Here is a 27,132-nt window from a genome sequence, read left to right on the forward strand (position 1 = left end):
TGATTAAGGTTGTGAAATGTGAATCGGGAGACAGTGAGGACCGACCCAAACAGATAAACCACAGTGGAAGAGAGAGTGCTGGGTAGTGATGCTGTCTCGGATGAGGACCTCCAGAGCAGTTTGCCATGCAGTGGAAATACAATGTAAGCCACATCATTCATCTGATACCACATTAAAAAAAAGAAAAGTAAAAAGGAACAGGTGAAATTAATTTTATAGCATAGTTTATTTAGCCAAATATATCTAAATATATCCCAAGTATTATTTCAACATGTAATCAACAGAAAATCACTGGGACGTTTTCCCTTCTTTCTCTGTACTAAGTCTTTGAAGCCTGGTGTGTACGGGCATGGACAGCACATCCTAGGCTGGACCACACACGTTTCAAGCATTTAACAGCCTCGGGCCCCTCCACCTGCCTCTCTGGACAGTGAGCTCTACAGAAAGGCCAGGGCACTTGGCTTTCTTGTTTAGTTTTGCCTACAATGAAGAAAGACTCCTTATTCACTGTTCTAAATTTTTTTTATTGGCGTATAGTTCCTTTACAAGGTTAAGTTTCTGCTGTACAACGAGATGAATCAGCTGGTAGGCAGCCGTACATCCCCTCCCTCGGGAGCCTCCCCCGGCCCTGAGCCATCCCCCTCCAGGTCGTCCCAGACTCTGGGCTGGGCCACATGTGCTGCAGCGCAGCTTCCCGCCGGCCAGCTGCTTGCTGCATGGCAGGGTGTGCATGTCAGAGCCGCGCTCAAATGACCCAGCCTCCCCGGCCTCCTGCAGTGTCCACGTGTCCACTCTGCATCTGCGTCTCTATTTCTGTCCTGCAGATAAGTTAATCTACCATTTTTCTAGAGTCTGTATATATGCCTTAATATATATTTGCTTTTCTCTTTCTGACTTACTTCACTTTGTATGACTCTCTAGGTCCATCTGCATCACTACAGTTACTCAATTTTATTACTTTTGGTGGCTGAGTAATACTCCATTGTATCATGTATCTGTTCTGGGTTGCTTCCCTGTCCTCACTATTGTGAATAGTGCTGCCGTGTAAGGTACACACGTCTTTTTGCATTGTGGTTTTCTCAGGATTTATGCCCAGTAGTGGGATTGCTGGTTCTATTTTTAGTTTTTTAAGGGACTTAAGTGGCTATATCAATTTACATTCTTACCAACTGTGCAAGAGGGTTCCCTTTTTTCCGCACACACTCTAGCTTTTGTTGTTTATAGATTTTTTGATGATGGCCATTCTGACTGGTGTGAAGTGATACCTCATTGTAGTTTTGATTTGCATTTCTCTAACAATTAGTGATACTGAGCATTTTTCCATGTGTTTCTTGGCCATCTGTATATACTCTTTTGGAGAGATTTCTATTTAGGTCTTCTGTCCATTTTTTGATTGGGTTGTATGTTTGTTTTTTTTTTTAATATTGAGGTGCTTATATATTTAGGGGGTTAACTTTGTCAGTTACTTCATTTGCAAATATTTTCTCCCATTACGAGAGTTTCCTTTTTGTCTTGTTTATGGTTCCTTTGATGTGTAAAAGTTCTTAAGTTAAGTTAGGTCCCATTTGTTTATTTTTGTTTTTATTTTCATTACTCTAGGAGGTGGGTCAGAAAGGATCTTGCTGCGATTTAATTCGAAGAGTGTTCTGCCTGTGTTTTCCTGTAGGAGTTTTTATAGTGTGTGGCCTTACATTTAGGTCTTTAATCCATTTTGAGTTTATTTTTATGTATGGTGTTAGGAAGTGTTCTAACTTCATTCTCTTCCATGGAGTGGTCCTGTTTTCCCAGTACCACTTATTGAGGAGGCTGTCCTTTCTCCACCATATATTCTTGCCTCCTTTGTCCAAGATAAGGTGCCCGTATGTGTGTGGGCTTATCTGCTGTTTTAAACGGGATGGATTGATTTCAGGTGACCTCAGCAGGTGAGGGCACTGATCCAAACCTGCGGTGTGAACTCGGAGCCTGAAGTTCTGTAGAGGCAGTGGCCAAAGCCTTGGCGGTCACCGCTGCACAGAAAAAAACCCGGGAGGGGAGAAGTTGCACTGAGCACCAAGTCGTTAGGCGCCAGCAGAACCGCATCAGTGTCCGCCTAAGCGGAAGCCGCGTCCTGAGAAGCCTGTGTGGGTCTCGGGCAGGGCTCTGTGCTGGGTGTGTGGTGCCGAGGAAGCCAGCGCTGCCGCAAAGAAGGCAGGCGGGCGGCGGAGGGTTAAAGCCCCAGCAGCCAAGGACTGGTGGGAAGGCGGGCAGGTGTCGCCTAGACGAGCCTGAGAGCCCCGCGCTCGCTGTGCTGCTTCACCAAGAGCTGCTCTGCCGCAGGGGTGCAGACGTCTGTGGGGTGCTCGGGGTGTGGCCCGGGGTCAGTGGGTTGGAGGCCTGGAGAGTCAGGTATGAGCGCAGCGCTGGGGGAGCGGGCCAGTGAAAGGGCTGGCTGCTTTCTCCGGGCGGTTGTCTAGTTGCGGGAAATGCCTAGGTGCTAAGTAGTAGCAGAAGTTCACAGTTTACAGAGTAGCTCATCCTGTCTTGTTTGAGCCACATCACAGCCCTGAGAGAGACACTCACTTCCCTGTTCAGCAGATGGGGCAACTCGGGTGGGTTCCCAGGGCCCAGAACCGGGAGAGGCCTCCCCAGACCCCGGGGCAGGAGTCCTGTGTCTGCTGTGCCCCTCCAGGCGGCCAGGGATGCTTCAGGGGGAGCGTCTGTATCCTGAGGCGGAGGTGGGACGGGCTGGGGGAGACCCCTGACAAAGGGGTGGAAAACCTAGGCAGCTAAGATCCCCTGGAGGAGGGCACAGCAGCCCACTCCAGTATTGTCTCCTGGAGAATTCCCCTGGACAGAGGAGCCTGGCGGGCTTTAGTCCATGGGGTCGCAGAGTCAGGCACAAGTGAAGCAACCGAGCACGCAAGAAGCGATCAGGCCATGGCATGTGTGGTCTGTTAGATGAGGGAAGATGGTTTCTCCGGAGGGAGGCTGATGTGTGCAGCTCTGGTGAGTCCCGGGCAGCGGATTTCAGGGGGCTGTTTCACGATAACACCCACAGCCTCGAACTCAGTGGGGCTAGGTCACCATCATCGGGCAGCTGAGGAGGAAAGGGTGTCTGGTATAGAGACCGAACAAAGCCTCCTTCACTTTGGGCGGAGCTGGCAGCATGGCCTCGGTGCGATCAGGAGGGTTTCAGCCGGAGTCTGAGGCGGGTGAGGCTGGGCACCTGCCTGAAGTCAAGGCTGGGGAGCATCTCAGCTGATCGAAGTCCGAAGCTGCAGCACGGCAGTACAGCAAACTGGTTTGGTGAGGAAACTCACTCCTAGACTTGCGACAGGAAAAGAACTCGCCGCATGCTTCTGCCACCTGAGGGCTGAGGTCTCGGGATTCAGAGGAACACTTGTAGGCGGCCTGCGCCCCTTGCCTGCAGGTCAGCCCACCCTGTTCATGTGAGAGAAGGATGTGACAACCCGATCGAGTGGTCTGCCTTCCCGGCTCCGCGCGGCAGGGCAGGGACTCGTCTCCGGTGCCATTCATCGCCGCCTCGGGCTTTTATATATAGTGATCCTGTGATTGGGACACCCAGGACTCTACTTTTCATCACGGACTCTACTTTTCAGGTCTATTGAAAAGAAAGATCCAAGAGATGTTGCCCCCACTCATCTGAGAGGGAACAGAAGAGACAGGATTTTGTTTTTGATTTGCTGTTTTATGGCCTTTTCCATCCTCCTTGATCCTCCCTTGCAGTGACAAGTTGGGATGCCTACAGGACTAACGTCATTTATGTTACAACAAAGAGAGGCAGCGAGGCTGACCACTGTCCTAGTCGAAGCAGAACACGCTTTCCCCTCTCCGTGATGGGGCAGAAATAGCCAGGTGGAAGCCCCGGTGTATTTGGCTGTAGGCGAGGTGTGTGCGGATTCTGACGTCACGTGCTCCGCCTGTGTGTGTGGATACTGACGTCACGTGCGCCTCCTGTGTGTGTGGCTGCGCATGTGCTCTGGTCTAACGTGACGTCACGTGGTGACGTGGCGCCGCTCCTCCGTCACCCAGCGACGGCAGAGAGTGGCGGTGCCTGACCACCCAGTTCAGCGCTGGACCCCCGCAGTGTGCAGATTCGGGCCGTGGAGGAGCCTGTGGGCACGGCAGGGAGGGGGCGGGCGGGGCCGACGCAGGAAGGAGACCGCAACCGGGTCAGAGCTCTCTGTCCTACCTGGGAAAGACACAGCAAAGGTCCCCAGTGAAACTTCTGTCGAAGTCCTGTCCTGGTGGATCTAAAATGTGTGACATTTGTTTTTTAAAAATATTTATTCATTTATGTTACTGGGCTGGATCTTAGTTTCGGCATGTGGGATCTAGTTCCCTGACCAGGGATTGAACTGGGCCCCCTGCATTGGAAGCGTGGGATCTTAACCACTGGGCCACCAGGAAAGCCCTTTAACTTCGATCATGTTTGTGGAAAAGGGTGCAGAGTGGACGTGCTGTCTGGCTGCGTCCGGATTCCCCGGCCATCTGCCAACCCGACCCCCCTGGCCTTTGTCATCTCACGGCCCCTCTGATGTGGAGGGGGCTCGGGGGCTGCACACACGCCCTCGGGTGCAGGCAGGCCCCTGGCAGGCGCTGTTCTACCCGCTGAATGGGAGTGGGCAGCCTGGGGAGGAAACGCCCAACCTCGGGCCCTGCTTCCCGCGGCTCCCAGGGAGGGGGCCGTCCCGCATGCCAGCAAGCAGAACTGAAGGATGGGGATATTTCAAGGCAGAATGTTCCTTTTCTGTGGGACTGACTGGAACGTTTATCTGTGGATGCTGGGTGCCGTGTGGGAACAGGCTTCTCCCGAGGGTATGGTTTACCCCTTCGTATTGGTGTGCCTGTCAGGCTGGTGTTGCCTCTGCTCCAAGCCCCATGCCGCCTCCTGGAGGTGAGCACTCCTTCCTAAGTTACAGAGCCTCAAGGACTTAATGGACGATGTCTCAGTCAGAATCCACAGCGTTGGTGAGAAAAACTGCACTCTTCCAAGGCAGGGCAACTTCACGTACCGCACGCTCGGCTGCCCAAAGCACCTCAGTTTTGACCTTTTTTCATGAAAGGTTTACATTTATTTGAAGTAATTTTAAAAAAATTATTGGAGTTGAGCTGCTTTACAATATCGTGTTAGTTTCTGATGTACAGCAAACTGCATCAACTATATGTTTACATATACCCCCTTTTTGGATTTCTTCCCCACTTAGGTCACCACAGAGCACGGAGTCCCCTGTGTGGGACAGTAGGTTCTCCTTAGTGATCTATTTCATACGTGGTATAAGGTGGTTTATATGTACGTAGTTTATATACGTCAATTCCAATCTCCTGATTCATCCCACCTCCGTCTTCCTCCCTCGGTGTCCATATTAGTTCCCTGAGTCTGTGTCACTGTTTCTGCTTTGCATACAAGATCATCTACCAGTTTTTCAGATTCCACATGTGTGTGTTGATATACACTATCTGTTTTTCTCTTTCTGACGTACTTCATTCTGTGTAAGTTTCTAGTCTACCCACATCTCTACACATGATGTTTTGCTCCTTTTTATGACCGAGTAATATTCCACTGTATATACTTTCCACATCTTCTGTATCCATTCTTCTGTTGATGGACCTAGATGTAATTTTTTAAAGGAGTGAAAACTGGATAAATAAGTGAATGTGGAGTAAATCCTAACATATACTGTACTAAACAGATTCTGTTGCTAAGAAGCCCTGTGTTGATACCAGCTGAGTTTGTTTTATGAGTGCATATAGTTGACCCTCCACAGTGATAAGTTCTGCATCTGTGCTCAGTGGAAGCTGTGGGTGCAAGGAGCAGCTGAGGTGGTGTGTTGATGCCAGCTGTTAAATATTATGTTTCAGTGGATTCTCCATAGTCCTAAGTTTCAAAACAATATAGGCAGAGCAGGCACTGATTGTGTTCTTAGGCACCAAAAGGAAGCTGCTTCATGAACTTGGCTTCAGGCTTGTTAACATGGACTGAAGTATCAGATGCCAGGTATGTGACTTAGAGATTCCTGTTCCTTCTACCACTTTGCATGAAGCTCCCAAAATGTGACATCACAGGTGATACTGTGAGGCTATCCCAGTAACTCACGTATGTCTTTGACCTGGAGATGTACTTTCCCCCTCCCACATTTCACCATCTATTGTTTTGTTAGTAGTTTGTAAAACAACTGTACCCGTGGATGTGAGACGGAACAGCGTATAAAATTCTTCGTTTTTTTGTTAGATAAAGGTCTAGTGTTCTCATTTAGTTCAGAGGGAGCTCTCTGGCCAGAGAGAGGCCCATTTTTCCTGTTTTCATTCAAGAGAATTTCTCTCCTATTGGTTATTGTTTAAAAACTGAATGAACCAAAGTTTAACGTTTTCTTTGAGAATAACTGTATTATCAATTGTTTCAAAATTCGAAGTGGAATTGCTAGAAGCTGACACAGTTCTAGGTACCTAGTATAAACATGTTATGCTGGGAAAAACAGGGTCTGGTTTAAATTCTGGCTTAGTGTTAATACTGAGCTGTCTAGATCTAAATCTAAGCCAAGTGTATTAGTGTCACTAAATCTTTTAATTTTCTCAACTATAAGCATACTGTTATTTTGATGATTACATGGACTAAAGTACTTGTTCTAGATAAAAAAATATTTCCAACAATTCAATTACAAATACATTTTATTTTTCTGTCAAACTCAGTTGTTCCATTCCTAATTTTTGCTTTTAGAAAAGAGCTGAATGTGTAGGAAAAAGGTCCATGTGTGCTAAGTTGCTTCAGTCATGTCCAACTCTCTGTGACCCCATGGACTCTAGCCCACTAGGTTCATCTGTCCATGGGAGTCTCCAGGCAAGAATATTGGAGTGAGCTGCCATGCCCTCCTCCAGGGCATCTTCCCAACCCAGAAATCAAAGGTAGCCTCTACCTGCACTGGCAGGCGGGTTCCTTACCACTAGCGCCATCTGGGAAGCCCAGATGAAGAGGAGGTCACCCCTTTTAGGTAAGTTGCAAGAGAAACAGAGATGGCATGTCAGTTTCAACTCAGAGTTCACAACTTATAAAGAATTTATTTATGCAATACAGACCTTTTCTCAGATATTTTTCACACAATTCCACATAGCAATCGACTAGAAAAGTAGAAGTCTACAACACCAAAATAACATTTTCGTAGTACAAATTGCTAATCAAAAGGAAGGGGAAGATTGTTTAATAACAAATAGAAGGTAAAACAAGGGTTGCTTCACACAGCACCCAGTAGCCACTGCTCTTACACCTGGGGTGGGGGAGCCCCAACAGGGTTCAGCCTCAGTATGCGGGCACCCTTGGGGTGAGCTTTGGTACTTACTTGCATTTACTTTAAAAGAAAAACAAGGTGCTGAGCCCAAAAAATCTCCATCATTTCATTCTGGTTTGCTACGAGGACAGATGAGGAAAACACTGCAAATATTTCACACTTACTAGAACAGTAGATCCTCTAAGATGACCACACAATAAAGTAAGCCTCCCCCAAACCATAATTTTCTAAACATGCTTGAAAGATAATATTGATAGAAATAATTGATTGAGACGTTTCAAATTACATTTACCATAATTTAAACATGACTATTTAAATCCCAGAAATTTCTGTGCTGAAGAAGCACTGTTGTTTGGAAGAATACAGACCCCAAAGTACAGCATAAAATTCCCGCGTCCCAGGATTATAACCCATTTCCTTATTGTTAAAATCACACATTCTCAAGATTACAGATAAATGGGAAGTGTTTTTTCATATATAACTAGAATAAGTGGGTTTACTCACTCCACTGTGTACTTCTGCAATTGGTGAAAATAGACTTCTCATTATGACTAAAAATATAGATTTTTTTTTAAAACTACAGAACCCAGCAGCCAGTTTTCTGCTTTGCTATTCCCCCCAAAAAAGTCAAGCAAAGTCTACAAAAATAGCAATTAACTTTAAAAAATATTCTGCTTCTTGGAGCACATTTAAGTTACATTCAGACGTGATAGCTGTTTCTAAGAGAAAGCCGCTCAGGGCACGTCCTGCGCTGAGGCTGGGGCGGGCTGGGCCCCGCTGTCCATCAGCGTCAGTAGCGGGTTTGGTACTCGTGATGCCACCGGTTAAAGTCGTTGTAGAAGAGAACTATGCTTCCTGAGGCCATGCCGGCAATGATGCACCTGGGAGGGGCAGAGAGGCGGCGTTTAAAACCCAGCAGTCTCCTAAGGCTCTGTTACTAAAGAAGGGCCTGCCGCCCCACATCCGCACAGTAAATACAGCAGATGGCAGCCAAGCCTACAGTTTGTGAGGTTTGTGGTATGTTTTTTGATAACTAAAATGCAGTCTTGGGTAAGCTCAGAGTCCGACCTCTGTCACTCTGCAAGGGTCCAATCCACAGCTTGCCTTTATATGGAAAGTACAGCCAGTACGTGCAGGATGAGTCAGAAAAACCTGAACAGACTAGTCATTCCTGAGGCAGGGAGGCTGGGCAAGGGAATTTTGTATATTAGGTATCAGAATGAAAATAACGACAATCTCAAAGCAACTGTTGATGCAGGAAGAAGCACACGGTCAATCACAGAGGCATCTGCCATGTACAAAATGGAAGACTAAGAAATCAGTGCTGAGCACAGTTTAAAAGGCCGTGCTCTGCGGACCCCCGTGCTATGTCCGTCTGGCTGAGGGTCGCCACCCACTGACATGCTCACCCTCTGCAGGAGCTGCTGGTGCAGCCAGACAGGCGGTGCAGAGCGGCCTCTCTGGGAGGCAGATGCCTGTTTATTATCTTAGGCCCGTCTCTGGCTAACCTGCTCTGTCTCAGATTTGGTTAGGACAGTCCTTCGAGGTCATCCTTCGTATCCTTAGTAGTGCCTCATATCAAAATTAGGGACTAAAATGTGTCACAACAAAAACCCAAGTAAACAGAAAAGGCGACAATGAGGGGCGAAAAAGCACTGAGACAGGTAGAAAGCAAAGAATACAATGGCAGGAGTCTTCCCCATCAGTGATTACTTTACGTGCAAGGGGACTAAGTTCTCCAATCAGAAGGCAGAGACTGGCAAAATGAATGAAGACGTAATCAAACTACATGCTATGTACCAGAGACTCACTGATCTAAAGACAAACAGGTTGAAAGGATGGAAAAAGATATTCTATGCAAATAATAATGAAAAGGGAGCTACAGTGGCTATACTAATACCAGACAAAATAAGTCTTAAGTTATAAGACAAAGGATACTATATAGCAATGATAAAAGGTGTCAATCCATCAAAAGTATATAGCAATTACAAACATGTATGAACAGCACACTCAAGACATATAATAGTTGGAAACTTCAATAATGGGTAGAACCACCAGAAAGAAGGAAATAAATAATATTCAATAGTATCTGAACAATATTAAAAACCAATTGGGCCTAAGACATACATAAACATTCACCCAACACATTATGCACATTGGACATTCTCCAAGATAAGCCATATGTTAGAGCACAAAACACTTTAAATACACTTTAAAAAGATTGAAATCATATAAAGTATTTTTCCTAATCACAACAGAATTAAACTAGACATCAATAACAGAAGGAAAATTCGTAAGTTTGACCCAACAGGTCAAAGGAAAATTCTCTAGGGAAATTAGAAAATACCAAGACAAATGAAAACAAAACAACAAGCCAGAACTTACAGGGTGCAGCAAAACCAGTGCTAAAAGGGAGGTTTATAGCTGTAAACACAGATACTTAAAGAAAGAAGTATCTCAATCAGTAACCTAATTCTGCACCTTAGAGAACAAGAAAAAGGTGCCAAGTAAACCCAAAGCTAAGAGCAGGAATGAAACAGTAAAAATCAGAATGGGAATAGAAGATAGAAAAATCAGAGTCAAGTTGGTTCTCTGAAAAGGTAAACAAAATCGACAAAATTTTAAACTAAGAAAAAAGACTCAAATTACTAAAAATCATAAAGTGGACACATTACTACCAATTATAGAGAAACAGAAGGATGATCAGAATACTAGGAACATCTATATGCCAACAAATAGGATAATTTAGATGAAATGGAAAAATTCTTAGAAACACACATTACTCCACAATTTAATCATGAAGAGAAAATCTGAATAGACATAGCTAGTAATGAGACTGAATCAGTAATTACAACCTTCTCATTACTGAGAACTTAACCAGAGACATCTACCACACATTTAAAAAAGAACACCAAACACTTTTAAAAAACTACAGAGAACACTTCCTAAGTCATTCAATAAGGCCGACACACCCTGATATCAAAGTGAAACAGACACTACAAGAAATGAAATTACAGCCTACTATCCCTATGATTACTTATACAAACATCTTTAACAAATACTAGCAAACCAAATCCAGTAGCACATTATGAAGATTATATACCATGAAGAAAGTGGGATTTATTCTTGGAATGTAAGGATTGCTTCAATTTTTGTTTGATATACAAAAATCAATTGTAAGATATCCCATCAATAGAATTAAAAACAAAAAACCCCATGTGAGAAAAGGCATTTGACAAAATCCAACATCCTTTCATGATTTAAAAAAAAATTAAGACCAGATGGAAAGTACCTTAACACAATAAAGGGCATTTACGAAAAATTTCCAGCTAACACTATACTCACTGGTGAACACTGAAAGCTTTTCCCCTCTTACTGGGAATAAGACAAAGATACCCGCTTTCACCACTTCTAGTCAATATAGTATTGAAAAGCCCCAGCCAAAGCAATTAGGCAAGGAAAAAAAGCATCTAAATCTCAAGGGTGTCCAAACAGCCAAAACAATCTCGAAAAAGCACAACAGAATTGGATATTTCACACTTTCTGATTTCAAAACTTACTATAAGAATTGAAAGAGACACGTGTATCCCAGTGTTCATCGCAGCACTGTTTACAATTGCCAGGATATGGAAGCAACCTAGATGCCCATCAGCAGACAAATGGATAAGAAAGCTGTGGTACATATACACCATGGAATATTACTCAGCCATTAAAAAGAATGCATTTGAATCAGTTCTAATGAGGTGGATGAAACTGGAGCCTATTATACAGAGTGAAGTAAGTCAGAAAGAAAAACACCAATACAGTATACTAACGCCTATACATACAATTCAGAAAGATGGTAACGATAACCCCATGTGTGAGACAGCAAAAGAGACACAGATGTATAGAACAGTCTTTTGGACTCTGGGGGAGAGGGCGAGGGTGGGATGATTTGGGAGAATGGCATTGAAACGTGTAAATTATCATATGTGAAACGAATCACCAGTCCAGGTTGGATGCATGAGACAGGGTGCTCGGGGCTGGTGCACTGGGATGACCCAGAGGGATGGGGTGGGGAGGGAGGGGGGAGGGGGGTTCAGGATGGGGGACACATGTGCACCCGTGGCTGATTCATGTTGATGTTTGGCAAAAACCACTACAATATTGTAATTAGCCTCCAATAAAAATAAATAAATAAATAAAAACCTTACTATAAAGGTGTAGTAATCAAAACAGTGTGGTATTGGCTTAGAGACAGACATGCAGACCAACGTAATAGAGACCAGAAAAAAACTCCCACATATAGGGACAGTCTTTTCAACACACAGTGCTGGGAAAACATACTCACATGCAAAGAGTGAAGTACCACCATCATATATAAACAAACATTAATTAAAGATGCATCAAGAAGTAGATATGAGTTAAAACTACAAAACTCTTAGGAGAAAATAAAGAGGAAAAACTTCAAGACATTGAATTTTGCAGTGATCTTGGATATAACACTGAAAGTATAGGCAATAATAGAAAAAATAAATTAGACTTCATCAAAATTAAAGGATTTTGCATATCAAAGGATACTGTGAGATGAAATGAAAAAGTTTTGGAAATCGATAGTGGTGATAGTTGTACAACAATGTGAGTATCCTTGATGTCACTGAATTATGCAGCACCAAAAATAGTTTAAGTAGTAAATTTTATGTATACTTTGTCACAATAAAGATGTTTAAAACTAAAATGAAAGACTATATTAAGAAGAAATAAGATGTCAGATAAAGACTATCTCCCCAAAATGAAGGCTTTAGGAAATAAGCCAGATTTCTCAATGGAATCCTTATGGAACAGACGGCATGTCACAAGAAATTTCGTTTAAGATAAAGTACTTTAAGAGTACAGAAACTAAAGCAATATAACTGGAGCCTTTGTTGCTTAAATCCTGTCTAACCCTAGAAAAGATAGCCTCTGTCCACAATTGGCAATGTCATCAAAGAAAAACATGCTTTTAAAAAAGTATCTTGGAAATTCTAATATTCATTCTTCTTCAATTGCATTAGTGACCTGCACAGCCCAGCCTGTCTACATAAGTCCCTGGACAGAGTTTACCGCCACCAGTATAGCCCCCATTCCAGTGTTACCTTTGGTCGTAAGACAGGGCCATGGCCCGGATCCCGGCATCACAGCCTGGATAGGCGAACAGCTGCCTGAGGTCCGACACCTGCCAGACCATGACCACACCGTCGTCTCCTCCGGTGAGCAGGTACTGCCCGTCGCGGCTCAGCTGGACGGCCTGGAGAGACACAGCAGCATTCAGCAGGGTCGGGGCTCCAGGAAGGCCTGCCCGCCCCAGCCCGCACCCGGGGCTGTCGAGCCCTGATTAACTCGACATGAAGCCAGCTACCGTGGCGTAGGGAGAAGGGAGGGAGTGTGTGTGTTCCTGAGTAGTTTTTAGGAAATCATGAGTCACAGAAGACTTTTGCTGTTTTTCAGAAATCATACGGGCAAAGGTAGGCAATGCTTTTTCTTTTTCTTTTTTTAATTTGTGCTTTTTACGGATGAGGTGCCAAACTCTTCCAACTCTACAAATACTAATTAAATGGTGTGTGTTGTGAACGGAGAGCTGGACTCTGAAGTAAGGCGCTTCCTGGCACCTCTGCATTCACTGTGGACACGCCAAGCTACCAAAGCTGGGCAGATGGTGCTAGCTGACATCATACCCTCCGTGGTAAAAACACTACTGACCTGGGGGCCCGGCCCCACAGGAGACCACCTACAGCTCAAGCACCCTTGCTAGGCCTGCTGGATTTTTATAGTAGTTGGGACGACAACTTGGTAAGGAAGCACAACTCCCAGGGTAAACCCAGTTGAAGCATTTTCTTCTTGCTTCAGGACTGACTGCTTCCTGCCAGTGCTAAACTTGAAGGGTAGACATGTAATTTGCTCTGTAATCCTGTCAAACCCACCAAAAGCAGGTCACTGCCTATTTTTCTATGACTTTTTACATTTTCTTCATGGTTGGAAAAAAATCAAATATTTCATGACATATGAAAATGATATGAATTCTAAATTTCAGTGTCCATAAGTAAGGGCTATTAGGACAAAGCCACACCCATTCATTTCTGGCTACTTTTTTTTTTTTAATGGAGAAAGTGTGCCTGCTCCTGACAGAAAAGGTCACTCCCTATTCCAAGAGCAGATCTCACTGCCCCTTCCTCTCCTCTGGCTCCCTGCTCTGCAAACCTTCTTCTCCCGGCTCATTAAGACACACACTTCCTTTCTTTAGCTGGAGGGCATTGGGAGTTCTAAAAGTTACTGCAAATACCTGTAATCTTATGTCCACCTGGACACAGTGAACGTGGGAATCCAGATGGCAAGCCAGAAAGAAAATATCTACCTTCTGAAAAATATATTTACACTGTTCTGCACTCAGAGCTTTAGGACAGCTGCCTTAAGTCTTCAAGCTACCCTTTTACAACAACAACAAAAAATTTTAATTACAGAAAAGTAAGGACTGTTTCATAGCCATTCAATTCACATTAAAGTAAATGCAAACTTTTAGAGGTCTCTTAAATACAGCTTATTTTCAAGAACATAAAAATATAGCTAGGAAATCAGAACCCATAGGCAGAAGATAGTTACATGTAAGAAGTATTCTCTAAATTTTAACCAATACAAATAATAAGATTTTTCAATGTAAGTAAAACCCAATATCTTTTCCCCATTCATTTCACAAACAGCACTCTCCAGGGAGTTATCTTGGAAATGAAGACTACTACAAATAATTATTTGCTACACTTATAAAATTCAGCTGATGAAAATCCATTGACCTTGCGGCTGTGGTTCACTTGAGTTTTATACTTGAGGCTTTTTACTGGATAAGTGCTATATTAAAACATAAATTAAAACCATTAATCTTTAATTCTTTGTCCTAGAGTAAAAACTCCCTAATCCTAGTTCTGTGTTGAAATAAATAAAACCTGGACTTTCAGGACTATACTTTTATCCACATCTAAAACATTCTAATAAACCAGACGCCTGCCAAAGTTAAAAAATATTTTGTCGGCCTTTCTCATGAGGGACTTGTCAAGTTTCCCTGGCGGTAAGAGCCAGGGGAGCGTTTCCTGAACAGCACCCCGTCTCCCACCCCGCCCCAAGTGGAGTTCTTAATTCTCATGAGCCTCCTGAGTGTCCAGGCTGGGCTGAGACTCGAGATGTTAGGAGGGCCCTGGAAACCCTTGAACATCAGTCTCTGGACTCCTGGGAGCGTGGATGACACTGGCTGCACTGGTTTCCAGGCGGCACCAGCGGGCCACGGCGTCTGCTGGCAACAATCACATCTGAAGACACAGCTTCCTCCGGAAGAGAAAATAAATGAGTTCCTATGGTGAAATGGTGGTGAGCCTTTGTTTAGGAGAATGTAACTCTGCTGCTCCGTACAGGCTGCCCACTTAAATTTAAGCTCTTCATTAAGACATCTAAACACTGCCTGGTTGCCGTGCTCAGATATGTTAACCAAACGCCACAGCGCAATCTGGCATCTAAATAAAAACAGGCGGGAGGCCTTGATGAGGGCCGAGGTTCCTGCAGGCCGCCTGCCTACAGGGTTCTTGCTATTTCAAAGAAACTTCATTTCTGGTCTGAGCTAATGACTAATTTGTTTCCACAGCCTCCTCCCCTTAGACAGGCTCAGACTGCAGGGCGCAGGTGGAGAGTTTTGCTCTGTGATGTCTCTGGCTCCCAGCCTGCGGTGGCCTTCCATCCTTCCCAAGGCAGTCAGCTACGAAAGTGTGGGTCTCTGGAGCTGGGCATGGGCGGCGCTCATTTTAGGCAAGCGCGCTTTAATCACACAGTTGCCACTTACAAGTTAGTATGATAAAGTACAGGCGTGCTGGGGAAAAGGCGATGGATTGTTTAAGCCTAAAATCCAGTGGGAAATATTACAGAGGAAAAAACACAACGGCCACAGGGCAGAGAGGAAAAGCATGTGTGTGCGAACAGTGTGCAGAAAGCCTCCAACTGCTGCCTGGAGGAACGTCCCGGAACCCTTGGTACTGACTGAAAGGCCGCAGAAATTGTTTTAGCCAGCTAGGGATTTCAAATTACTTTACAGATTTATTAGTGTAGCTGACAATATAATCGCAACTCAAAGTGACAGATTATCAACATTATTATCGTAAAGAAAAGAAGAAAGGAAAACCCTCTGATGTGTACTTGGTTTAAATGAAGGGAGGGAAAAATAAAAGCAGAGTGTGAGCGTCTGTGTGGGCAGGGCAGGCAAAATGCACTGGAGAAAATTCCCAGAGAGAGGAGGAGAGCAAAGAGGAAAGCCATTTACTGAATTAACAGGCCATCTTGGAGAATTCCCTGGTGCTCCAGTGGTTAAGACCCCACCCTTTCATTGCTGAGGGCACAGGTTTGATCCCTGGTTGGGGGAACTAAGATCCCACGAGTTGCCTAGTGCAGCCAAAAATTGGAAAAAAAAAAAGACTATTTTATAAAGTCAATCCATGAAAAAAAGAAAAACAAATCATCCTAGGATATAGAAGCAGCAAGAGCCTTCGGCCTGATCAGTGCCATCTGTATTTAGGGTTTCTATTTCTTAATGGGGTTCCCTGGTGGCTTAGATGGTAAATAATCTGCCTGCAATGTGGGAGGCCAGGGTTCGATCCCTGGGTCAGGAAGATCCCCTGGAGAAGGAAATCCACTCTAGTATTCTTGCCTGGAGAATTCCACGGACAGAGGAGGCTGGCGGGCTACAGTCTAAGGGGCTACAAAGAGTCGGACACGACTGAACTACTAGCACTCTCTCTTACTCTTTAGTCCTTCCTGATCCCAATGTTTACAGGAGAAAAGAGATCAGACTCGATGCAGGACAAGTGGGAGAATGCATGTCACCTAAGTCGCCCCAGGTCAGGAGTGACCATGAGAACAGAGGTCAGAAGTAACTTACACCACACTCAGAGGGCTGAGGCTTCTGCGGCCTTCTGCCCACCCCCAACACATCCTGGGTCCCTTCACTGTAGGCAGGTCACATGCCCCTCCAACCTTATCTCAGGAAATACAAGGGATAAGGTAAAACGAAACTTAACCTGCACCAAGAAATTTGGAGGTGTGAAAAGGAAAACATAGCCTTGAAAACATAGTCTCTCCAAAAGCAGTCCTTATCCTCTCTTCACCCTCTAATGCTCACAGAGCCCTATCCTGAAAACGAGGGAAGGCCTGGGAAGGTCCACCAGGGCCGTCTCTTGTATACCAAAAGTGAAAAATCGTTTGTCAGATTCACATCATAATTTGAAGCGCAACTTCCTTAACTTGGTGTGTTTGGGTCTTGTTATCCACATAGAAGTCAAGTTCTGCAATTAGATGCTAACCCTAAATCATCGTAATCCCTACCACTCCCACCATCAGCCTGTTCAAGTGTAGACGGAGCCAGTTTTAGGGTGCTCTTAAGGCACTATTTCAGCTTTGATACTCGGGAAACAGCAGCGTGCAGTTAACATTCTTAGGTTAAAAAAACAAAAACAGGAGAATAATGAGCAGGGGCACTGACAGCCACCCAGGATGGCTTCCCGGGACCTAGGAGCTTCCCTCTGCTGCAGGCTCCTCCTGGCTTCACTTCATGACCTGCGCTGCAGGCTGGGCAGACAGCTGGCGCGGCCCGGACAGGCTGGGCTCTGGGAAGCAGACACCCCCGTCTAAGTGCCACCGGATGATTCTCTCTCAGGCGAAAAAGAGGCCCTTGGTGTCTAAACACAGAGGCTTCTTTGGTGGACTTTCTACCTCCTCACTCACCTACGCACTCTGAGGTAAAAGCACAGATACTGAGAAGTCTGTAAGGTACACTTACCCTTATGTTATCATCTGTTTCCATGGCGGCCTGGAGTTTTCCATTCACACTGAAAGTACAGAAGGAGCCATTCTCATAGAATATGACACAATGGCCCTCTCTTGACGCCTGAATGAGTTTTGGTTTCAGGCAGTTTTCTGGACCCTCCAAAGTCCTTAACAAGTCTCCATTCATGGAATGTATGAGACATGGTCCCTCTGAGAAAACAGAAACAAAAGGCAAAATGCAGTGTTTTCAGAAGAATAGACAAATGTGATCTGAGTCTCGAGCACAGATCAAGCAGGATGACAGTACCATGTCACAGTTGTAGAAAGACTGAGAAAGATATCAGTTATTTTGTAAAATCGGCATGCCAGCCAGATCTCACCTTCCACTTGGGAGAAAACAGTCATACATCTCCAATTTCACATCTCAAGAAACAGGAAATTACTTGTGAAATTCATTATGCCCAGAGATGATAAAAAAAACTGGAGGAATTCAGAAAGGAACAGGACAAATTTCAAATCCGAGAGGAGCTTCCAGGAAGGCTGGGCCTCAGTTAAACACGGGCTGCCGTGAGGTACAAGATGACCTTCTGTGACCCTCCCTGCATCTCATAGGGGCCTGGGGGGGTGCGGTGAAAACTCAGTAAGGAAGGTGAAGACACTGCCGAGCAGCCACACGGAGCAGTGCTTTTCATCTTCACGGAGTGCCTGCTGCATGCAAAGCAAAGGAGGAGCCGGTAACCAAAACCGCCCGTGTGGTGAACAGGTTCTAGGAAACGTCTCGTTGGATAAAAGAGGTAACTAGACTATAGGCCCCACTTTTCTCCGGGCTAAATTACTCCCAGCTACATGGAATCATCACCTGTCCCTACGTGACTACGAAAGCACGCCTCTCTGCTTTCTCTTGACCACTCAGGGAGTTGGTAAGTTTTCAGCATCCTCACCATAAATATGTAAGGCAGTGTTTGCTCTGCACAGTTCCGGCAAGCATAGATTTCAGTTGTCACTCTAAATGACCCCAGCCTCAGTTCAGATTTCAGTTACCACAGTAACTGCATAAGGTACACACTTCATAACCAGCTCTTCAGCCCACAAACGACTAGAAATAATAGGCCCACCTCTCTCTCAGTCTGTTAGTGAGTGGTCACTGCGTGTCCGTGACTCAGCTTACCCACAGACAGCTAACCCTGTGGCTGTGTTGCCTCCTTGTCACCAGGGATGGGGCTGTATGACATTTTACAAAAATGGATGATCAAAAGAGGATAGTGGCCAACAAAGATGAACCTGCCATAAGGCAATGAGAAGTCACAAAGCTGGAAGTGAAACCTGAAGCAAAGCTACGTGGATTTAGGGAGGACAGAGCTGACCGTGGGGTGATGATATCACCGAGAGGCTGTGGATACGCAGCCTGAGGGGGCGAGTGAAGGTGGCCTCACTGACGTAAGTTAGGAAAGCAGCTTATTAAACACGAGGATATCCTGGGAGTGGGGCCAGCAAGAACCTTTACACTAAAGGAAACCGAGGAGATGCTTCATGACACTGAAAGCAGACAAGATAAAATGTTGGAAGCTGATCCAAACTGAGGAAGGGATCTGACAACTGGTCAAGGCATCAAGAAGATTCTTGCCCCTTATCTTACATTACATGGAGAGGAGTGGGCAAGCACTGTCAAAGCACTTGTATTTTTCACAAAGAAGTGAGACACTTTCATTCTCAATGTTTTAAATTACAGTGTACTAAGTAAATGTTTCACTTGTTTTTTATGTCCAGAGATATGTGTATATATGTATGTATATGTGCTCATTTGTGTCCAACTCTTCGCAACCCCATGGACTGTAGCTCACCAGGCTCCTCTGTCCATGGGATTCTCCAGGCAAGAATATTGGAGCAAGTTGCCATTCTCATCTCCAGGGAAATCTTCCTGACCTGAGGATCAAACTTACACCTCCCGCATTACAGGCAGATTCTTTACCACTGCGTCACCGGGGAAGCCCGTGTATGCATATGTGTATGTATGAAACTGAACAAGAGAATTTTAAATGTTTTGATAAAAATTTTAAAAGCCATGGAACAATAATAAAATTTCTGATTATTAATCATAATACTTCCCATTTAAATGACTGATTTTTAATATCTTTGCATGAAACCATGAAAGATGTCCAGTTTGGATTGCATGCAGTCCAAGAACTCATGTTAGCTCAGGATAAATAAAATCACTGGGTATAAAAAGCAGTTATAGGATTCTTGTTTTCATTATTATTGTTTCATTGTTTTGACCAACTAAGTTTTAAATACCAATATTGAACTAATACATCTTGTTAGCTAGACAAAGTATTATAGTTCAAGGCACAGGTAAGGTGACTCAAAAACTCTATGCCTCCCCATCAGATCAGCCTAAAAGAGATGCGATTACATTTTGTATGTTCAAGAGCTAAGTTCAGGGCAGTGGGACAGAGAGATGAACAGAGTATTACAACTGAATGAAACTGAATTGGAAACAGCTCTGTTCCTGGTCAGACGCTGATTTGCTGTGTGTGCTCTTGGAAAGTGTGCTTAACATCTTTGGCCGGAACGTATGACGATGCTATAAGGGCAGACCCTCAGGCAAACAGGCTGAAGGGTTTTTCCACTCCATTCCCAATGCCATCCTCGTTCAGAGATTTGGAAGGAAAGATAGACTGGGTCAGGAATTTCCGTTCAGGTGTGAGATGGAAGCCAGCCCAGCCAGAATCGAGATGAATAAACAAACACACAAAAATGCTCTTGTTCTCGCCTCACTCTTGAGAGCAATGCTGTGAAACAGGACTTTCTGCGGTGATGGAAAAGTTCCCTTTCTGGGCTGTCCAATGCCACAGTCCCTGGTCATAGGTGAATACTGAGCCCCTGCAATGTGGCTAGTGCCAGCAGGGAACTACACTGCAAATTTCATTTCATTTCAGTTAACAGGCACATCATGGGTCTGCCACGCGTCTAACAGCCCTGTGACAGACAGCACAGCTTCAGGAAGAAAAGCTCCAAGTTCATCTTCGGTGATCAGCTACTGCTGCTAAGTCACGTCAGTCGTGTCCGACTCTGTGTGACCCCACAGACAGCAGCCCACCAGGCTCCCGTCCCTGGGATTCTCCAGGCAAGAATACTGGAGTGGGTTGCCATTTCCTTCTCCAGTGCATGAAAGTGAAAAGTGAAAATCAAGTCGCTCAATCATGTCTGACTCTTCGTGACCCCATGGACTGCAGCCTACCAGGTTCCTCTGTCCATGGGATTTCCCAGGCGAGAATACTGGAGTGGGGTGCCATTGCCTTCTCCGGATCTGCTACTAGAAGACACCAAAAAATGCACTCATTTTTTGAAGGTCCCGCAGATTTACCTTTAGAGCCACTCAACACAAGGCCGAGCTCTGCGCAGACAGCAGCACAAGTGATCTCGTAGTCATGACCTGTCAGAATGGCCCGAGGAGTGGTGGTCTCACCTTTTGGGGGAAAAAAAGATAAAAAGAACAAATTAATTTGAGTTCATGTGAGGGATGACCTCCCTGTACTCAGAGTAAATCACCAATAATTTGCTCCTAATACCCATGACGCCTAAAGCTTTAATTTACAGCTTTGGAAACAAACGTTTGTGTCAGTTGCTCAGTCATGTCCAACTCTTCTTTGACCCCATGGAATGTAGCCCACCAGGCTCCTCTGTCCATGAGGACTCTCCAGGCAAGAATGCTGGAGTGGGTTGCCATGCCCTCCTCCAGGGGATCTTCCTGACCTAAGGATTTAATCCAGGTCTCCTGCATTCGCAGGCAGGAACCACCAGGGACTCTGACCCCAAATCCTATTTTCAGGTGATGATCTGGACTCTATGCTACAGTCTGAGGAGCGCAGGTTGCTAAATTTCTAAGCTTTACATGATGATCAAGCAACAATAGTTTAAAACGGAAAAAGTAACACAAAAATCTGCATTATAACTGCCTCAGATACATTTGCAAATATGAATATTCATCTGATGAGATGATCTATGGATGAATAATAATAAAGTACGGAATGTGGTGGCTTCCTCTCCCCACCCCCTCAGCCGGCCCTCCTCCTCCTGGGCCACTGAGACCCTTGTCTTGGTGAGGATACTCTGAACTGCATTCATGGTGTCTCAAAGCAGTTCAGTTCAGTTCAGTTGCTCAGTCGTGTCCAACTCTTTGCAACCCCATGAACTGCAGCACGCCAGGCTTCCCTGTCCTTCATCATCTCAAACTCATGTCCACTGAGTCGGTGATGCCATCCAACCATCTCATCCTCTCTCGTCCCCTTCTCCTCCTGCCTTCAATCTTCCCCAGCATCAGGGTCTTTTCCAGTGAGCCAGTTCTTCCCATCAGGTGGCCAAAGGATTGGAGTTTCAGCTTCAGCATCAGTCCTTCCAATGAATATTCAGGACTGATTTCCTTTAGGATTGACTGGTTTTATCTCCTTGCAGTCCAAGAAGACTCAAGAGTCTTCTCCAACACCACAGTTCAAAAGCATCAATTCTTCAGTGCTCAGCTTTCTTTATAGTCCAACTCTCACATCCATACATGACTACTGGAAAAACTATACCTTTGACTAGGCAGATCTTTGTCAGCAAAGTAATGTCTCTGCTTTTTAATATGCTGTCTAGGTTGGTCATAGTTTTTCTTCCAAGGAGCAAATGTCTTTTAATTTCATGGCTGCAGTCACCATCTGCAATGATTTTGGAGCCCAAGAAAATAAAGTCTGTCACTGTTTCCATTGTTTCCCCATCTATTTGTCATGAAGTGATGGGGCCAGATGCCATGATCTTACTTTGCTGAATGTTGAATTTTAAGCCAGCTTTTTCATCCTCCTCTTTCATTCATCTTCATCAAGAGGCTCTTTAGTTCTTCTTTGCTTTCTGCCATAAGGTTGGTGTCATCTGTGTATCTGAGATTATTGATTTTTCTCCTGGCAACCTTGATTCCAGCTTGTGCTTCATCCAGCCTGGCATTTCTCATGATGTACTCTGCATATAAGTTAAATAAGCAGGGTGACAATATACAGCCTTGATGTACTCCTTTCCCAATTTGGAACCAGTCTGTTGTTCCATGTCTGGTTCTAACTGTTACTTCTTGACCTGCACACAGATTTCTCAGGAGGCAGGTCAGGTGGTCTGGTATTCCCATCTCTTGAAGAATTTTCCACAGTTTGTTGTGATCACACAGTCAAAGGCTTTGGCATAGTCAATAAAGCAGAAGTAGATGTTTTTCTGGGATTCTCTTACTTTTTCAATGGTCCAACAGATGTGGGTAATTTGATCTCTCTGGTTCCTCTGCCTTTTCTAAATCCAGCTTGAACATTTGGAAGTTCCTGGTTCATGTATTGTTGAAGCCTAGCTTAGAGAATTTTGAGCATTACTCTGCTAGCGTGTGAGATGAGTGTAATTGTGTGGTAGTTTCAGCATTCTTTGGCATTGCTTTTCTTTGGGATTGGAATGAAAACTGACCTTTTCTAGTCCTGTGGCCACTGCTGAGTTTTCCAAATTTGCTAGCATACTGAGTGCAGCACTTTCACAGCATCATCTTTTGGGATTTGAAATAGCTCAACTGGAATTCCATCACCTCCAGTAGCTTTGTTTATAGTGATGCTTCCTAAGGCCCACTTGACTTTGCACTCCAGGATGTCTGGCTCTAGGTGAGTGATCACACCACTGTGTTATGACCAAATGCTGCTGGTCAAAAAATTAACTAGTGGTTTTTATGATGGTCAATGTGTTCTCTGAAATGTCATGCAAATTTAGGTACCTGCCTGTGTTTTGGGGTGGGAAGAAGGAAAAGAGGTTTTCTTGACAGCACATTGACCCAAACCAGGAGAGCACCTCTCCTTTGAAGACAATCTGGTCTCTGTGCTCTGGGCCCCTCTGCCCCAGGAACCTGCAGTTACTTCAATCTGTCTGGTCATCTCACATAATTAACACAGTGCATTTACTGACTGCATGATGCAAGGTTCGGTCCCCACCGTGTCCTTCCTGGCTTTTGGTTACTCTAGGTGCTTCTGAGTGAAAAGGTATCAGGCCAAACTCTGCACCACACTGGCTGTGCTCCGTGCAGATGCAGGAACTGGCTTGCATGCCGGGTGACTGACCAAGGGAGCCCTCAAATGAAATCCTAAAAGGTCAGGGGGTAAGTCCAACAGGGGCTTGGTTTCTTTGACTTAGTTTTAAAACTTTTGGGGGGTGAGAATAGGCTTCCCAGGTGGTGCTACTGGTAAAGAGCCCGCCTCTCAACGTAGGACATATAAGAGACATGGGTTAGATCCCTCAGTTGGGAATATCCCCTGGAGGAGGGAATGGCAACCCACTGCAGTATTCTTGCCTGGAGAATCCCACGGACAGAGTGGCTTGGCGGGTCTATATGGACACGACTGAAGTGACTTAGCATGCAGCACGCATGCATGGGAAGAAAAACCCACCTTAATACAAAGTTAACTTCAGATTTTCCAAACCAGAAAGCATTTGTTACACAAGCAACTATTTTTTTTTCCCTTTAAAAGTATATAAATTTGTTAAGAAAAGAAGCAAATAATGCAAACCTATCTGACCTACTTAACCTTCTGCTGGAGGTAAGTCTTGCCACTAAAAATAGAAATAATTTTAAAAAGTCACCAATACTTTAGCCCTGATTCATGGTTTCTTCCCCTTTCTCAAGATGCTCTATATTCCACAAAAATACCATATGATGTTATAGTTTTGAAATTAATGTCTATCTATTGACAACTTTCTTAAAATCAAGAATTAAAATCATTAAGATCTAAGGAATATATTTTCATTGTGATTGTTCCTTTTTGTTTTCATAAGGTACCATTTTCTGGAATGCTGTCACTTAAGCATGCCAATGCTAACTTTTTTATTTGTTTGTTTTCTAGATCTAAGAGTATTTTCTCAGGGACATGGAGAGGAAATGAGAAGATTGCTTTCAATTAGGTTTCTTTCTTTAATGTGAAAGAGGTGAAATACTGAGAATTTTCTAAGACTGTAAAGTTAGTGTTTAGGAAGCCTCATGATTTACCCCATAAAGTAAATTAAGATATAAGCATTCTTTTTTGTAAACTCATAATTAAGATTTTTGTAACTATGCTTTACTGACAAATACTAGTTTCTAATAATCCACACCACACCGATCCTTTTTCCCTCCACACATCAGAACACACAGGCACATACTGTGTCATTTCAAAACCAAAAGACATTTTTCTTTTCCTTGGGCTTGATCTCTAAATAAGGCCTGTTCAATGCTAGGACTCTGGCTTCAAAGTTTGGCAAAATGTTTCCTAACCCAGGAAGCAGATTAGACAGCTCAGGAAATACAGTGGGGAGAAAGAGGAAAAGGAGAGAAAAAGAAAAGAAAAACAACAAATTGAAAGCATAAGGGTAAACTTATGATCATTGGGTTCTACTCAAGTAACTGATTTCACTAGATTTTTTCCAGTAAAGAAAAAAAAAAAAAAACAAAAACAGCCCCTGCTACTGAACTTTCCCCCACCTCAGGAAAGACACATTAACAACCTCTAAAAGTCCACATACAACAATATAAGAAGAGAGATCATTTCCTCTAAGAAAAGCTATTTACAGTCTTGTTTAAAGACTAAACTTCGTATTACCCTTTACTGTATGGGGTGAAGATCAGATATTCTTTACATTTTCTCATTAAAAAATATGCTCAAAATAAATACTTGGGTTTTTATAAGTTTCTATAAACCGGATGTTTTACATATTACAATTTCACTGTAGCAAACAGAATTATACGATGTGAGATTTAAGTCCAACAGGTCCAAACTGGTAAGTTCAACAGATATTTTGGGAACCCCTTGGAATGAAATTATGAAGGGTAGACATGATGATGGGGGAAGGGAAACGCAGGGTTCATAGCGGCTCACAGAATCTATTTCTCTGTGGTTACATTATCCTGCAATACAGCAATAACATTCACATATCGATAACAATACATACACATGTCTATGTCTATGTGTTTGGAAAGCGCAGAAAGGAAATCTGAGAACCATAGAAGACTCTCACTGCAGCACTCAGCTAAATCTGCCCCTCCTGTCAACACACAGAGTTAATACCTAGCGGGGAAAATCTGCTCAAATAAGACAACACTGGCCACATATTACCTTTTCAAAGACTCCAAAGCTATGGCCATCTCTCATCGAAGTCTCTAAACTGAATATAGAGCAGGGGGAAAATGTCTTCTGAAAAACATCAGGTTAATTCTTTGATAAAAATTTGCAGTAGTTAGTGGATACAAAAAGTCTTCACTTTTGCTTTGAGATAGTAGGATCTACCAAAAGCTATAGATCATAAAGCAGAACAGATTCCCTCAAGAACCTTTTAAAGTCTTACTGCTTGAAAAATCGTCATGGCTTTCAATAAAGCTGAAGAGAAAAATTTATCTTGCCGCTAGTTTAAGGGGCTACACTTCAAACTCTTCTTAAAGAAAAATAAAAAGAGAAAGAGGATAGACTTCTTGGACTGCTTTGAAAAGCTTGAGCAACTACTTCAAAGGAAAGGGTGTCTTTGTCCGGAGAGCAGGTTTATGACTACTGATGCAAATCCTAACCAAAGGCTGAAAAGGACACTCAGTGCATCTTTATGGATGGCCTTAAAGGAAGATGAACAAGTCAAAGGAGATTAAAGACAGTCCAAATCCTGCCACAAACACCAGGACACATCAGTTTTTACAGATGTGCTTTTCTCAGTACATAACAGGGAATATCAGTTACTAACTTACAGACGCCATTATAACAACCCAAGTTTCATTTAAGCAGCACAAGATCTCCATAATACCCATTAAGCATTTATATTGGACCTGTGTTTTAAAATATTAGGTGGAATGTTTTACACCATTAGGCAGAATAACAAATGCTGCTATTAAATGTGTTTCTTTCGTGCTCTCATAACACTGAATGTATTTCTTCATCAAATGGACTCTGAACCACTTAAAGTTAGACCTGAAAGAAGAGACGGAGGAAACAGTAATTTCTCTGGTATCCTGTTCATAAATATCCAATGAGAAAAATATTTCAAAAGATCTGTATCCATTAAGACAAAGAGAATTAATAAGCCAGGTAAAAATAGCCCTGACGCCTATTTCTGGCAAAATTTGACTTGCATTTTTAAAAATGAATAAAGTTCTTGGTACTTTGGGCATCATCTCCTCAGTCTTAATGAAAATTAAATTATTTTTAAAAGGCACTGCAAAGTTCTCATTAGCAGTTTAAGTACGTTGTTACTGGCAGAGAGAATCCGCTTCATTCATTTACCATTTTCATACCATCTATCATGAAATGAGGAGCAGGTCAACATTTCCCTTAATTTTAGTTTTATAGAAGTAAAATTAGCTCTTTCAATTAAAACTTAAGTTTAACTACTCCTTGGACAGACGTTAACATTTCCCATTTGTTTATTCATTCATTCCTTTAATTCCTTCACTTTAACATAACATTTACCAAGTATGTATTATGTGCTGTGGAAACAAGAAAGGCAAGAAAATATGACCTTGTATTTGTAAATGATTTGATTTTAAATGGTCACTGGATAAGGTTTTGTTGACCCTACTATAAGCCTGCTAATTATAAATATCTGTTATTGGAAAGATCAAAAAGCTGCACTGAAGTCCAAACTATTATAACTTAACTTTTATACAAAATAAATATTTACCATCAACTAATAAGGTTTTTATATAAAAACAACCAATATGATTTTCCAGGTTAGCAAAGTCTAATACCCATCTGACCTCTTAAGGGACATAAAACAAAATATGAAACCTGGCTTTAAAAAAAAAATCACTTCAATAGAGTATTCATTTTGAAAGAAAGTGTAAATTTGTTTAAGGACCTAAATATATAATTATTACATATATATATAGATTTTAAAAAATCTAAGTATTATTTATACTCGCCATTTCCTAAAGCTGGATACTTCTGTTTTGCACATCTTTTATTCCATTTTAATTACATTTGATTACTATAAAGCACTCATCAATGAAAAAATTCATATGAAAACTGAAGACTAAGGT

At 43.4% G+C, this 27,132-nt stretch overlaps 1 protein-coding gene across 4 annotated transcripts in view; it reads right to left on the minus strand.

Annotated features, from left to right (window-relative positions):
• Positions 1 to 7,036: 7,036 nt before the first annotated feature.
• LRBA (LPS responsive beige-like anchor protein) overlaps positions 7,037 to 27,132 on the minus strand; it is a 723,276-nt gene continuing 703,180 nt past the window's right edge. For 3 of the 4 annotated variants that reach the window (XM_043902581.1, XM_043902579.1, XM_043902580.1), the window contains exons 54-57: positions 20,458 to 20,559; positions 17,107 to 17,303; positions 12,398 to 12,549; positions 7,037 to 8,164 (exon numbers count right to left, since the gene is read on the minus strand). In XM_043902581.1, coding sequence (XP_043758516.1) covers positions 8,074 to 8,164; positions 12,398 to 12,549; positions 17,107 to 17,303; positions 20,458 to 20,559 — 542 coding nt within the window. In that variant the 3' untranslated portion in view covers positions 7,037 to 8,073. The remainder of the gene's footprint in view (positions 8,165 to 12,397; positions 12,550 to 17,106; positions 17,304 to 20,457; positions 20,560 to 27,132) is intronic. The other variant, XM_043902582.1, reaches the window with a different exon arrangement.

The sequence above is a fragment of the Cervus elaphus genome, chromosome 5 (genome assembly GCF_910594005.1).
Source record: "Cervus elaphus chromosome 5, mCerEla1.1, whole genome shotgun sequence".
In the NCBI taxonomy this organism is placed as follows: domain Eukaryota; kingdom Metazoa; phylum Chordata; class Mammalia; order Artiodactyla; family Cervidae; genus Cervus; species Cervus elaphus.